This window comes from Setaria viridis, chromosome 2, assembly GCF_005286985.2.
Source record: "Setaria viridis chromosome 2, Setaria_viridis_v4.0, whole genome shotgun sequence".
NCBI classification, from domain to species: Eukaryota; Viridiplantae; Streptophyta; class Magnoliopsida; order Poales; family Poaceae; genus Setaria; species Setaria viridis.
In genome coordinates this window covers 33,583,153-33,596,504 of record NC_048264.2, presented here as the reverse complement: position 1 = coordinate 33,596,504, position 13,352 = coordinate 33,583,153, and the positions used below count along the sequence as shown (strand labels likewise).

Sequence of the window (13,352 nt, the reverse complement as noted above, 5' to 3'; positions counted from 1 at the left end):
CCGTCCCAGCCAACCGCCCCGCTTCGCCGTCGGCCGCCGCCCCGGCTCCTCGATTTCCTCGATGTCTGGCCGCACCCAGCGCTCCCCAGCAGCGCAACGTACTCCGACATGATGCACCCCACGCTCCTCCTCAATGTCCACACCGCCCACCGCTCCGGCCAGCCGGCCCTCTTCCTCGCCGATCGCAGCCCCAGCTCCTCCTTGACATCCTTGACATCCGACCGCACCCGGAGCTCCCCCGGCACCGCGCCACACTCCGCCCTGTAGGATTCCGGGCTCCCCGACGCCACCGCTGCTCCACCCCGGTCAACCGCCCCCCGTGCTCACCGTGCGTTGGCTACCCCAGGCCCGACTGCCTCTGCCCTCATCGTGGACTCCACGCTCTGGCCTTCGCCACCGCGGCCGGCTCCAGGAGCGCGCGTTCCGGCCTCCGCCACCCTCGGCCCTTCATCAGCATACGTAAGCCCCCAACCCCCACCCAGATTGCTGACGTCAGCAAGCCCCATGATGATGTCAGCAACTAGAAATTAGAAAATAAATAATGAATTGGTAGAAATCATTGGAATTAATGGAAAAGGACATGGAAACTTACATACATGATGCCTAGAATTATTTCTTTTGTTGAATTTAGTTCATTCAATTTACAAATACTTTCTTAATTATTTCTTTTAGTAATGGTTAGAATTACTCATTAATATGAAAGATAAAAATATAAGAAACTATTACAAAATATAGGAAATTGGTAGAAATCATTGAGATTACTGGAAAATGGCATGGAAACTTACTTACATGATGCCAACAATTATTTATTTTATTGAATTGAGTTTCATTCAATTTACAATTACTTTCTTAATTATTCCTTGTAGTAAGGGTTAGAATTACTTGTTAATATGGAAGATAAAAATATAGTTTTTTCTTAATTATTTATTTTAGTAATTATTTATTTTAGTAATTATTTCTTAATCATTGAGAACTCATTCATTTAGAATTACTTTGTAAATACCTTGTTTTTTCTTGTACTAGTTAAAATGGGAGATAGGGACGAAGAGGAGTTCATTCAAAATATTATTAATGAAGGCAGCAATTACAACGCAGAAGTAGATGATGCTTCAGGCGAAGAGGATGATGGCAACCAGTACTTAAATATGACTAGTGATGGTGGTGATGATGCTCCAGTTGAAGAGGAGGAAGAAATTGCCGAGGTATATGAATCACCATATACATGTTCATGATTTCAATTGCCTACCTATCAACAATGGTTATTAATGCATATTTTTTGTAGCCATCTGCATCCTTGTCGAGGCCTATACGGAAACAAGGCGAGAAGAAAAAGTTGGAGGGGCGTACCATCATCACAGAAGTGGATAAGGAAGGCGCACCAATTGCTCCCCCCGGTGTGTTAATGACATTTGTCAATCAATGTGGGTATATTGTTTGGGAAAACATCCCCATAAGCATTAAAAAATGGAGAGCAACTGCACTTACTGATGCACTTGAAGACCTCGTCCCTGAGCGAGAGAAGGAATTGTACTGGCATCAGTTGATACTACACTTCACATATCCAGAAGCGAAAGCAAAAGAACTAAAGGAATTTGCCTTTAGGAAGATGGCAATTGCTTTCCAGACGTACAAGAAAAACTTGCACAAAGACTTTATCAAGAAGGGCATCAAACCAGATTTGGAGAACAAGTTCTAGAAGCTAGCACCTTATTGGGAAGCATTCAAGCAATACAAGTTGTTGGAAGATGCCAAAAAGCAAGCTGTACAAGCTAAAGATAATGTGAGCAAAAGGAAACATTATCATCATCTTGGCCAAGGAGGTTATAAGATGGTGATGCCAAAATAGCAGAGGATGGAAGATGACCTAATGGCAAGAGAAATCATGCCGGCAACTCTCAAATTGCCATTGCGAGCAAAGAACTTTTTCTACGCTGATGGCGGCACACTAAATAGGGAAGATGGATCATTTATTACTACCGATTCATTAATAGCAGAATTCACCAGGTTGGAAGATGCACTAAAGGATAAAAGGCAAGGAAATTTCAAACCTGATTGAGAGAAAGATGAGCTAATTTTTGCACTTGGGAATCCAGAACACACTGGATGTGTCAGAGGCATGGGTGTAGTTCCATCGAAGAAAGGCTTCAGTGAAGACATTGAGTCTTACAGAAGTCGAAGAAGAAGCAAAGCCAAAACAGAAGAGAAGCTGCGTATCCTAGAAGAACAAGTAGCTTCGACTAATGAAAGAATGGATCACCTTCAAGAGCTGTTAGCACTTAGCCAAGCAGTAGCTCCATTAGGTGCTAATGTGGACATAATAAGCCCCGCTTCCCAGTGTCGTAGCAGCGTCGCTTCCACGGAGTTCCAACCAGTAGAAGAATCGTCTGACATGGTTGCGAGTAACAACGAACACCACCCTATCGACAACATCACTGTGAGGAGCCCATGTGATCTTCTTACTCCGGTGAGGACAACGGTCAAAGTAGTGGCTCACGGTATTGCTGAAGTATTGGTACCGGGCGGGACAATTCATGGTGTGCAGATTCCTGAAGGATATGCTAGAGTCCAGGTTGACTGAGTAGGAACAGGATGCGAAGACTTGGACCTCGAGATCCCTGGAGGCGATGGTGAAACAGAACTAGAACATGTCATCCACACCTGGATTTGTTGGGCCAAGTGCTACAAAAGGTTTCCGCAAGCAGCTACAATTCCCGCATCATCCCCTCAGAGCTCAAGGCACAGATCACCAACGCCACCATCCAGGGATGCACCTGCTCCAAGGGACCAAAGCATGAGTCCATCGTCCCCACCAGCTACAAGGGACCAAAGCATGAGTTCATCGTTACCTCAGCCTACACTTCGTAAGAAGAAAAACTTGAAGGCTTCGGTCCTGCCACCTCCGAAGCAAAAGAAGAACCCCCTTCCTCAGAAAGCAAAGCATCCACCTCTGAAGCTTGCATATGAATGAACTATGGAGGAAAATCATGCGATATCTATGGCTGAGGTTGCTGATCACTTCGGGCGAAAGAACAAGTCCAAGGAACCACCATATGAAGCAACGAAGAAATACTTTAAATCCCCTCATTTGAGAAGAAAAAAAAAGATCACGATCCACCATTCCCCAGCTCGAAGAACAATCTCAACAATCGATCGATCCGCTCAAAGTGCTTTCAAAAGAAGATGAGATTCTAGCTCAATGGATTGCTGAGACCAATCTTACAAAAGAGTAACTCCTATTGGGGGAGGGGGGATGATGTCAAAACTCACCCAGGTTCCGGTAAATGGGAGTTTAAGTTGGGGGAACCTCTTGTGCAGCCACAGTTGGTGCCTCACCTACCAACGAAAATATATGCATTTCATAAATGGTACATGGAGGTAGCTGCACATGGACAGATCATGTTCGCTGCTCGGGTTCAAGATTGTGATTATTTTAAAGGGCGAGATGACATATGGATTGAGTTTGAAAGTCTATGGTAATTGTACCATCAAGACGTCCTTGACAAGTCCCTCATTAGTGCATGGGTTATGTAAGTGTTTGCTCTGATATCTACTCCTACCTCCTACATTAATTGTGCGTCGTCTTATCCTCTCTTTTATTTTGTATCATGCAGAATGGAGATTCAACATTGCCGGAGAAAACAATACTATCATGTCAGCTTCATGGACCCGCATGTTATAAATGAGGAATGCTTAATGCAATGGCCAAATCGGACCATGAAGACTATTTTCAACTTTCTGGATAAAAAGCATCACATGCAATACATACTTTTGCCGTACAACTTTCAGTGAGTCATTCATCCCTTTTTTCATCAGCCGTTCAACTTAATAATAAGTATATCTAACATTGCATGTGTATATGTATATGAACAAGTTCCACTGGATACTGCTTGTTATCGAGATTGATTGAAGCCACGTCACAGTACTGAGCTCGAAGAGGAAACCAAAAGCAGAGTACCAAAGCCTCGTAAACGCGCTTAACAGGGTATAGGCTCACTTCATAAAAAAAAACACCCATGACCGTTCAAGGAAGAACTTCATATCAGCAATAACTTTCCGGCATGATTTCAATTTGGACATCTAGTGCATGTCATTTCTTTAAAAACCACGACTACTTGAATATTTCATATCTCCTTTTTCCATATTTAGTGTTTGAGGTAGGGGGATGAAAACAACTTATGTAGATACTACTGGTTGTAAGTTCATCCACAACATTGTGGGTCCCAAGAAAGCCAGGGACCATCAACACCAAGTACGTAAACACAATTCAGATCAATTTCAATATTTTTCAATCTGCACATATATTGGTTTAAAATGATGATGTTAATTTGCACATGACAGATTGCTGAAATGAGAGAAGATCTCATCGCCCCAGAATGCTCAGGGCAATTCAAGAACAACTATGTGGATTCCTTTTGAAGGAGGTCGTAAATCCAAAGGGAGAATTCTATTACGATAGAACAAGTGTGGGTCAACTTCATCCAATCAAGGACTCGGATGACAACGCATAGTGCATATACGGAAAACTTGTAATATTTGAAGTGTGTATAAATTGTATAAATATAATATGTAAACTTTACTATATGCTAGATCAATATATATATATATATATATATATATATATTAGTGTAATATTACTATACGATAAAGGGATCTTCTACACTAATACGAATGCTAACCAACCCACGAATTAAAATGAAAGGAAAAAAAATAACCATTTAGTACCATTGGTAAAACCAACCGGTACTAAATTGTTGTCCGTAACAGCATGACCTGTCTCGTAGTTTACTACTGGTTAGTACTACCGACCGGTACTAAATGCCCATTTAGTACCGGCTAACCCATTTAGTACTAGACATTTTAGTTGATACTAAATGACGTGATATTTAATACCGAACAAGTGGTTTCGATCAGACGCTGGATACTAAGGGGTGGGTAGGATCCGTGTTTGCACCGAAGCCGGGTGCCCCCTGCTGGGCACGTACGTGTGAACATATAGCAGTTATAGGCTTTTGCCTAGCACAATGTGCTGCGAATATCTGATGTCCATGAAAGCTTGGTGCAGAGGGAGGAATAGTGGAAGACAACGTACAGCTACAGGATCATATCTTTGGCGCACCGAGACCGGATCTCGGTTCGCTAGTCGGCTAGTCCCATCTCTCATCTCCACTCCACCTCGCTTCCGTTGGATCAAGTCCGCCTGCAAGCAAGGTTGCCGTGTTTGGCAACGGCGTCGCACGCACGCAAGCACACACGAAAAAGCACAAACGGCTCGGACCGACCAGCAGCGCTCTCTACAAAAGCAAGCTCGACTGCTCCTCCAGTCCTAGTGTCTCATACGCTGCTGCGCCTCTTCACGTACGATCGATGTCTGAGACCCCTAGGCCTCATGTCGGGTGGCGGCAGTGGCGTCTGGCCGGCGTGGCTCGCGGCGCTGTGCGCGGCAGCGGCCTCGGTCTGGGCCGTGTCGCTGCTTGTCCTCCTCTGCGGCGGCGGCTCGGCAAAGCAGCCGCCGCCGGAAGAAGGCGGCGACGAGGCACCGCGGCAGGAGCTGGAGATGATGGCCGCCGGCGCCGTCAGGAGCGACAACGCCGACGCGCCCACAGCCACGAGCGGCGGCGGTCAGGGCGCGCCAGAGGGCGACGGCGGCGGGCGGAACTCTGGCCGAGCTGATGATGACGGCCTCCGGGAGCTTTGCACCATCTGCGCGCAGTGCTTGGTTCGAAGAAAGCAACGGGGGGCCCACCTGAACATTTCATTCAAAGACGGAAAGACCCCAACGGCCGGGAACGGCCGCGGAGGTGAGGTTTTTACAGGGTGGCCATGGCGCCGTGTTTACAGAAGAAAAAAGGGGGGAAGGCAGCGCTCGCAGGGGCGTTTATGAAACGCACAGAGCAGTGCACCAAGCTTCCTGGGGGAGGTGTCAACGCGCCGGGGGGGACGGTGGATCCAGAGGGCGGCGTGCTCCCAGGCCGCCGTGGCTGTGCAGGCGACAGGCTGTGCGACGGCATCGAAGACCATCTTGTTCCGGCTCTTCCAAATTACCCAGAGGAACAGCAGGACGGCGGTGTGGCGAGCTGGGCCGGGCGGCAACGGGAGGCACTGGACCACCCAGAAGGCCTGGAGCTGGGGGCAGGCGAAGAAGAGGTGCTCCACATCCTCTGGGGCATCCGCACAGAAGGGGCACACCCGCACGCCAAGGCCGCCGTGCCGGAACAGGAAGTCCCGGGGTGCGCGTCGAGCAGTAGATCTCGATTAATTAGTCTGTGTAATTGTTTCAAGCTACCACTAGCGCAGTAAGCAGCGAGACCACACCACGTACGCATGGTCCGTCTTTGCTTACACTATACCTGCTGGCTGTCGTTGCTACTGATTACTGAAGCATACAATACACGGCCTTTTAGCATAATAACTACTGCTGGTTGTCCTAACTGACATCGTATTCGTATCGTGCGGCGTGCCTAGCTCGAGCACTGTTCATGACAGACACCTGACGGTGACCGCCTTCCAAGTTTCATGCAAGAAGCCGAGCAGCGCACGCCGGTGCAAAAGCGACCCCGTCCTGATGCACGCGTTGGAGCTGAGCCTGAGCTCACCTCACATACACTGTCCGCACGCGCCCGGCCGGAACGCGTATGTGCTGCCGCCTACACCTACCAGCTCCAGGCTTGCGGCGGCACTGCACGCTGCAAGAGCCGTTGCACCGAAATACTCTCTGTGCAATGATAGCCGGAAGCCGGTGCACGGAGACCAGACCACGGCGCAGTTTCTCTGCAATTTCCCGTGTCCTCTCCGTGCCCTCTCGCCTTCTCCCATCCCCTTCTTTGTAAGCGTGCACGTAGCTGTAGGGTCTACTGGCTAGGAGACGGCCCGCCGGCTCAGACACGAAACGCGCCAGTCATCCCAGCTGTCAGCTCAGCACTCTAGTTGGATCGATCGAGTTTCGGTGGCCTGCTGCGCGCGACCGCGAGTCGATCGTGCTCGAGACCTGCACCACCGGATGGCGAGCCGCGTACCCCTCGTCGCCGTCGTCTTTGCAGCCTCCTACGGCGTCCTGCTCCTCGGCGCCTCGGCGGCGGCGTCGCGGCAGCCGGCGGTGTACGACGTCGGCGGTGCCATGGGGTGGGCGGTGCCGCCGGCCAACTCCACCGACACGCTCAACAGGTGGGCATTCAGGCACCGCTTCCACGTCGGCGACGTCCTGGGTAAGCTCTCTCTGAACTCCGACGACTCCGAGCAACCGCAAGCTGGCCAATGCAGCTTATTAGCATCCTACCAACAACTTTGTGTGCACCTGTTCTCGACGCGCGTGCCTGATGGAATTGCGTTCGCTTGGTCTGGGTGGTGCGCGCAGATTTCAAGTACTCCAACAACGACTCGGTGCTCCTGGTGCGCCCCAGCGACTACGACGGCTGCAGCGCGGCGAGCCCAGTGAGCCGGCTCAAGGGCGGCGGCGGCGCCGGCTGCGGGGGCGCCAAGTTCAGGCTCGGCGACCCGGGGATCTTCTTCTTCATCAGCGGCGTGCCGGCGCGCTGCGAGGCGGGCCTGCGGATGGTCGTGCTCGTCGCGGACGCGCGCGGCTCGTTCGGCGGCGGCGCTCCGACGCCCGCCCCGGCGCCGACGCCGGGGGGGATGGAGGACGACGAGCCCTCCCGTGCACCGTCCGGGGACCGCCCGATCCCCGTCGCGTTCAAGCTCTTCGTGGCGGCGGGGCTAGGGTTTGTGAGCGGATGTTTCTTGGCAGGGCTGGTCCTATGGCTGTGTGTGAACTGTGGCCGCTAGAACTTGGATTTTTTTTCCCTCCTTTTCTTTCCAATAGTACGCTAGTGCTGCTCCCTGATTGAAATCTTTCTGTCTCTACCTCTAGCACTTTTGGTAGCTGTTGGTTCTTAGGATCTGGTAGGTTAAATTCTCTGAAATCGTCCTGTTTCCTTGACTTTTGTACTGTGTTCAGAAAAAGAGGTGGTTCCTGTACGTTCTAATCAGTGGCTCTCTCTAAAAAAAGAAGAAACATGATTACCTCTACGTGACTAACTGTATTAGTATCGCCCTAAAAGAAACTGTACTACTATCACATTTCTAAGAGGAAACCGTACATTGCATGCAGTTGCATGAGGAAAATAATTAAATTTAAATTTCATGGTTTATTTCAAATCATATTTAAATTTTGTTAGCGTTTCATAATAGATGAAGGGCCACTTTAAGAAAAGAAAAAGGTAGAGAGAGATGGAGAAAGCAAATAGATCACTCATTCGGCCCGATCCTTAAGACTAAGGGTGATCTTATGAGGAACCACTTCGATTTTTTAAAAAAATAGTAGACCACTTATTTTTTAAAAAATATAAAGAGAGAGGAAATGTATGGACTTGTTTGGTGGCCAGCCACAGCTGGCCACGCCACAATCTATGGTGCCAAAGTACTCCGTCACAGCAGTCACAGATTGTGGTGTGGCGAGCTGTGGCCGGAGACCAAGCACGCTCGTAGTGTCATCATTGTGGAGAACGTATAGCCTTCTTATATCATGTACCTACTGTGTGCAGCAGGAAACCAAAATTGATTTCTGGCCCAGAGTCACTTCGAAGCCTCGCGTGGCTTAAAAGCTGCATTTCCCAACCGGTGATAAACCACGGAGCAAGGGGCCGAAGAGGCTCGTGGCCCTGTCCTTCCATTTCCGGCTCTCGTGCTACGCGGTGGAGATGCACCCCTAGATCAATCCAGTGCGCGAAACTGATTCCGCACGCGAGCGTCAGCTCGCTTTGCGACGCGCGATGCGGCGCTGCGTGCGATTGTACTTTTTTTCTTTTTCAATTTTTTCCATTTGATTATTTCTTTTTTATATCATTATTTGTACTCAAGTTAGTATCGTTTACATGTATAAGTTAGGTAGATAAGTTTTATTTTTCAGGTAAAGTTAGGTAGATAAGTTATTTAACTATCTGTCAAAATTGTGATACACGTTATGCATACAAATTGTTTGTATTATGAAAATTATACTACAAAATTTATCACGTAACTTGTTGTTAGGAAAAATTTGTGCGTACAAATCGTGTGCATAAGTTATAACTTTCTAAAAATAAATAGTAAAAGTTATCTTTTAAAAATTATACATAGAAGTTGTACGTACAATTAAGTTTTGCATGACATCAAAATTTATTGAAAATTATCCCATAAAATTGGTAGTACGAAGTTATGCGTCAAAGTTATTTATATAAGTTATGATATTTTAAAAAGAAAGTTGTGGGAATTAAAACTTTCCGAAAATGAAAAGCTCGGGGAAGGGAAGTCAGTTAGCATGGCCCAATCCAGTGCCAAAATGTACATAGCTGTGGTAGTGTGGTGAGAGTGGTGAGAGGGACTGTGTGACTGGGAGTACTGGAGTCTGATGGACACTAGTGTAACAGAATCTAAGCTTGTTCGTTCTCTCCTGATCTCCTCTTAACAGTCACAAAGCATGCAGTTCCCATGCTTCAACTGTGAAGCTATAAAAGAAACTAAAAATGAAAAATATGGTTTCTTAATTAGCTAAAATTAAAGAAATTGAATTCTTATTAGTAGTAAGTTCGAGATGTTGAATTAGTATGGCACTGATCCTGCACGACACGAGGTCTGCCTCCGGGTGTCCCATTTCCGTTGATATCTAAGCTCATCTTGTCCCATAGATAATTTTGGATTCAGAACCTGCACTACGCCGAGCAGATCGCAGATAGATTTGTACTACGCCGCAAGGGATTCAGGACCATCATGTGAGGACGACACCAAAGCTAGAGTAGTAAAGTAAAATCTTGAACAACTGTTTTTTACCTGCAGCTGTTTCTTATACGTACGCTGTGTGCGGCTATGTGCTGTGTGTTTGTCACGTCTTCTCCTGTTGGAGCTCGCAGTCTAGTGAAGCCCTCTCTCTGAGCAAGGAGCCTGTTCACTTTTCACCAAAAAGGAAAAAAGTTGAAAGGGTACTCTCAAAGTGCATCAGTGAGCTTATCTCAACACTAAAACCTCGATCTTCTGTGTTATTTACATAAGCAAGCAATCTTGAACTGCATATCTTTTTTGTGGCTAATTTGCATATTTTCAGTGCTACTGTTTTCCATCTAAACAATGTGCAAAATTGGGTGAAACCAAGAGATGGAAAAAAAAGTCCAGGCGACTTACAGTTAGCACAAAAAAGTACCAGTTTCAAACGTTGCAACCTCATAGAGCCAAAAGATACTGGTGAGCAAATTATTCAAGGGCTTCCATTTTTTTTCTTTTGTCAATTAACATCATTTTCCTTTACCAGGTGCAGCACGCTACAGTCTAAAAATGATCAGGTTGCTGTAAGGTGTCAGTTGCAGGTTTTCAGCAGGCTGCAGTAGAGGATGTGTGTGGTGGAGCACTGAAGATTTCAGGTAGCTGTTCCTGTGGGAAGATGTGTTGGGCCATTGCTTGCACGATGGGCGGCACACCGTTTGACTAGTCTCTAGCTTGTGGGACCGGACGGTCAGTTTATTTTTTTTTTGAAAGAGAGAGTACCAGAGGGTCAGTTAAAATCAGAGTTGCAGAGTGCAGAGCAGTACACGACTGCACGTATTCGACGTGGTACGTGCACCAATTCCTCGTTCCCTACACGCTTCAAGTTCTTCTGAACCCTCTACATATATCCTTCCACACACAGGTCAGCAGGTCACACACCTAGCCTAGCTCGAGCGCTGAGCACACTAGCACAGCATGGCCAGCCTTCGCCTCGCTTTCTTCGCTGCCACCTGCGCCCTCCTCGCTGCCTCGGCGTCGCCGCCGCCGCCGGTGGTGCAGCGCGACGTCGGCGACGAGATGGGGTGGACCACGGTGCCGTCGGCCGGCAACGGCACCGAGGAACGCTCACCCAGTGGGCCGAGAGGCAGCGTTTCCACGTGCACGTCGGCGACGTCCTGGGTAAGACAAACTCCGGCCTAGCTCTGACCCACCGCCGATTTTTGGCTCGCGTGTTCTTGTTTCTTGCATGCCTTTACGTTTCATAGCAACGTGACCGGTGCGTATTCTTGCGTTCGCGTGGTGTGCGCGCAGACTTCAAGCGCTGGAACGGCTCGTACTGCTGGGAAAGCGCGTTCGCTGCCGGTCCAAACCGTTATCGTAGTGCAACTAGTATTACTAAGTCGCTTTAGTATTGGTTCAAATAGTCATTACCAAAGAGGGTCTTTTAGTATGGGTTGGGGAGACCAACTCGCAGCCAATTTAGTACCGATTGGGGTACCGATTGGTCTCCTAAACCGGTACTAAATTCTTTTTTCTTTTCTATTTCTTTTCTCATTTTCTTTTCTATTTCTTTATTCTATATTAGTATTTCGTATTTGTATACTACTTCTAATACGCAATATATATAAAGTTGCATTTAATCTATAATATTACATTTGAGATAATATTATACATAGACATATTGTACATACACATATATGAATAATATTACATTGCATCAACTTTCCAAGTTCAACATTTTGGATCAACTATTCTGAACTCGAGTCCTGACGGTGATGCAGATTTGATCCACCATTATGTAACTCTCCTGCTGGATTTACTACCTCGTCCAGAAGTAATCCACTGAGTTGTTCTTGAATTGCCCTGATTTTTTCGTCTCGAGGAATTCTTCCTTCATGTGCATAATCTATATCATTAGCAAAGGTTATTATATTAGATCAATGGATCTGCACAATTAGAATTAATTTATTGTTAAGAAATTTGTATACGTACTCTGAATTCGTGGTCGGTTATACGCTTGGGACCTACAAATCCATGGATGAACTCACATACGTAGTATTCGCATAAATTATTCCCTGGATTCTGTATATATGTGGCAAAAGAAGTTTTGGATTATGTATATATGTGGCAAAAGAAGTTTTGGAATATTTGTTGTGTTCAAGTAAGTGACACGAGATGTGCAAATTCAATACATACCGGGAGTTCAGAGTGGATATGAAGTTGCTCCTTGAATTCACCTGAGTGATGTTGACGGAAGCGAGCCCATGCTCTGTTAAGCATGTCTATGAGGTCGGTGTATTGATTTCTTGGTCTCCTCTAAGAGTCCAGGATATAGACCATGCTTAGATCAACCACGATAACAAGGAGTATCCAGTGAAAGTTGTACATATATGCATAGTGAAAAGCTATTTAGTCTTATTTTTAATTGCCAGTTCAAAAAATAAAAGAGACGGGAAACATGCATAGTGAAAAGCTGTACATATATGCTAGTCTTATTCACTTGAAGTTGTACAGCAGAAGTATGTACTTCTTGTAATGTTGCTTGTCCAAGAAATTCTATATATTCTTCAAAGTCTGATTTGGTTTATCTCTTACGGTTGCCTTGTTTATAACATTTGGGTCCATGAAGCCAACGTCATAGAATCCTTTCTTCCGGCAAGCTTGAATCTCCATCCTACACGATACAAAATAAAATAGGAGATAAGACATTGCATAATGACTAAAGTGGGGATTTTGAAGTTAGAGCAAATTAAACACTTACAGAACCCAGGAACTGATGAGTGATTTGTCAAGTGCGTCTTGATTGTAAAGGAAATAAAGTTCCTCGAGCGGCACATTTATAATGGCATCACCATGGAAATAATGTTGATCTCCAATCCAAACTCCTAGCATGAGTAAACCGGTGGCTAAAGCCTCCATGTACCATTGGTGCAATTTGTACATCTTCGTTAGAAGACGGTTCACCAACTGTGGCTACACAAGCTCTTTCCCTAACTCTAATTTCCATTTATCAGCCCCAGCGTGGTTTGGGATGTGATGCTCCCCTTGAAGTTGAGCTGCAGTAAGAATTGTATCTTTGGTACCTAGAGCGGGGCAATCGATTGGTTGGATTAGGTTCCAAGCTGTGGAATACTTGACCCACTTTTCTTCTTCTTCTGAAAAGCCTTTGTTATTGTGCGGCTGTAGTCAGATAGCGGTGGTTTCTCTGACTTTTTCTTTTTCTCCAACTTCATGCCTCTAATGAAAGCCCAAAATTTGTGGATCTTTCTACACGGGAGACTTTGGTGCGAAGTGAACTTTAACCTCAGCATCCACTACTGCGTTGATTTCCACATCAGTCTTCTCGTAAGCTTTCTTGGGCTCTAGTTGCTTCTCCTTTGGCTTCTTCTGCTTCTTCTATGGAGCCGCAGTAGGTGGAACTGAAGGCGTCTTTTGCCGTGTAGCCTTGCTCATAATAGGGGAAGGTGGACTCATGCTACGATCCCTATCAGCTGGTGGAGAGCGTGGACTCATGCTAGGATTCCTATCAGCTAGTGGACTCATGCTAGGATCCCTGCTAGCTATTGGAGAGGGTGCCCTAGCAGATGGTGTAGGTGATCTTGCCCTTGAGCCCTGAGGAGATGATC

At 46.7% G+C, this 13,352-nt stretch overlaps 1 protein-coding gene across 1 annotated transcript; it reads left to right on the top strand.

The window, feature by feature from the left end:
• Positions 1-6,997: 6,997 nt before the first annotated feature.
• LOC117844288 (stellacyanin) lies at positions 6,998-10,349 on the top strand. Its single transcript, XM_034725028.2, has 3 exons — positions 6,998-7,202; positions 7,352-7,580; positions 10,274-10,349. Exons 1-3 carry the CDS (start codon positions 6,998-7,000, stop codon positions 10,347-10,349), a joined length of 510 nt encoding a protein of 169 aa, XP_034580919.1.
• The last annotated feature ends 3,003 nt before the right edge of the window (positions 10,350-13,352 follow it).